General features: G+C 60.5%; 1 protein-coding gene across 1 annotated transcript in view; it reads right to left on the bottom strand.

The window, feature by feature from the left end:
- The window catches only part of LOC103603947 (slit homolog 1 protein), a gene marked incomplete at both ends in the record, with an annotated part of 161256 nt that extends 160136 nt beyond the window's left edge, over window positions 1-1120 (bottom strand). The window contains one exon of the mRNA XM_008588528.1: window positions 966-1120. Coding sequence (XP_008586750.1) covers window positions 966-1120 — 155 coding nt within the window. The remainder of the gene's footprint in view (window positions 1-965) is intronic.

The following is a 1120-nucleotide window of genomic DNA, read 5'->3' as shown; positions in this document are numbered from 1 at the left end:
CTCTCACGGCCTCACACTACTGAGGTGGCCCCACAGATACCAGGGATTCACACAGATACACCTTCTGCAGGAGGACCACACAAAACATTATATACGTCTTTAAACACACACACACCATACAAAGCTCAGCAGGTCTAGAAAGGGTTGAGTTTCCTCAAGAATTCAAAGTAGAAGAGAACAGGGGAAGAGAAATGAGGTTTTTTTATGACATGTCACAGTCCATGACTTTAACCTTGTGTCTCCCTCCCCAAGCTCCTGACCTCTCGACAGTATTCATGGGGCTCCCAGTCCAGGACACACCGGCCCTTCTTTGGGTGCTGAATGCAGCATACCCAAAGCCTCAGTTCTCATTGTCTGCCTGGTTTGGGGAAGGCTGGATGTGGGGTGGAGGGTAACGAGGAGGGAGAGGACCAATGCCCGGCACCTGCAGGGAAAGAATTCTCAAGGCACTGGGGCAAACAATGGTAAGGAAGAGGGAGACCAGAAACTTCAACGCCGTCCGCCGTCCACCGTGCCGCCCATCGGCAGGCAGCAAGCCCTGAGAGCCCAAATCCACACAACCGGCTCGAAACACGGCCCAAGCCCCATGTGCCGAAAAGGAGACATGTGCCTGGCAAGTGTGGGAAGCTCCCCTCCTGGGTACCAGAAAGCTTTTCTGGCACGATTGGCAGCCCCTGGAGGAATAAAGTGCCGGCGCAGTGGGAAGGGCCTGCCAGTGCGCAGCGCGGGTGCAGGTGTGAGGACGCAGCTGACAACCCCGCCGAGGGCCCTTTGAATCCCGGGGAAAGAGAAACAGAGGAGCTCCTGGCTCCTGGCTAGGGAAAGAGCCTGGCAGACACTGACCCGTCCGTGGGCTGCGGAGCCCAGGCCCCAACGGTCCTGCCCCCACCCCCAGCCCCGAATTGCGTCTGGGTGGGAGGGCGACCTGCGGCTCCGTGAGGGCCGGGGGTGGGGGCCGTACTCACAGGCGCTCGGTGTTCCGTGGGATGTTCTTGGGGATGGCCTGCAGCCCCGTGCCGTGGCAGTCCACCGTGGTGCCGGTGCAGGTGCAGAGGGCGGGGCACGCCGTGGCACCCAGGCGCCACGCGGCTGCCCACAGCAGCAGCCAGAGCTCGGGCCG

The sequence above is a fragment of the Galeopterus variegatus genome, unplaced genomic scaffold (genome assembly GCF_000696425.1).
Source record: "Galeopterus variegatus unplaced genomic scaffold, G_variegatus-3.0.2 Scaffold4882, whole genome shotgun sequence".
NCBI lineage: Eukaryota > Metazoa > Chordata > Mammalia > Dermoptera > Cynocephalidae > Galeopterus > Galeopterus variegatus.
This window is presented reverse-complemented; position numbering and strand designations above follow the sequence as displayed.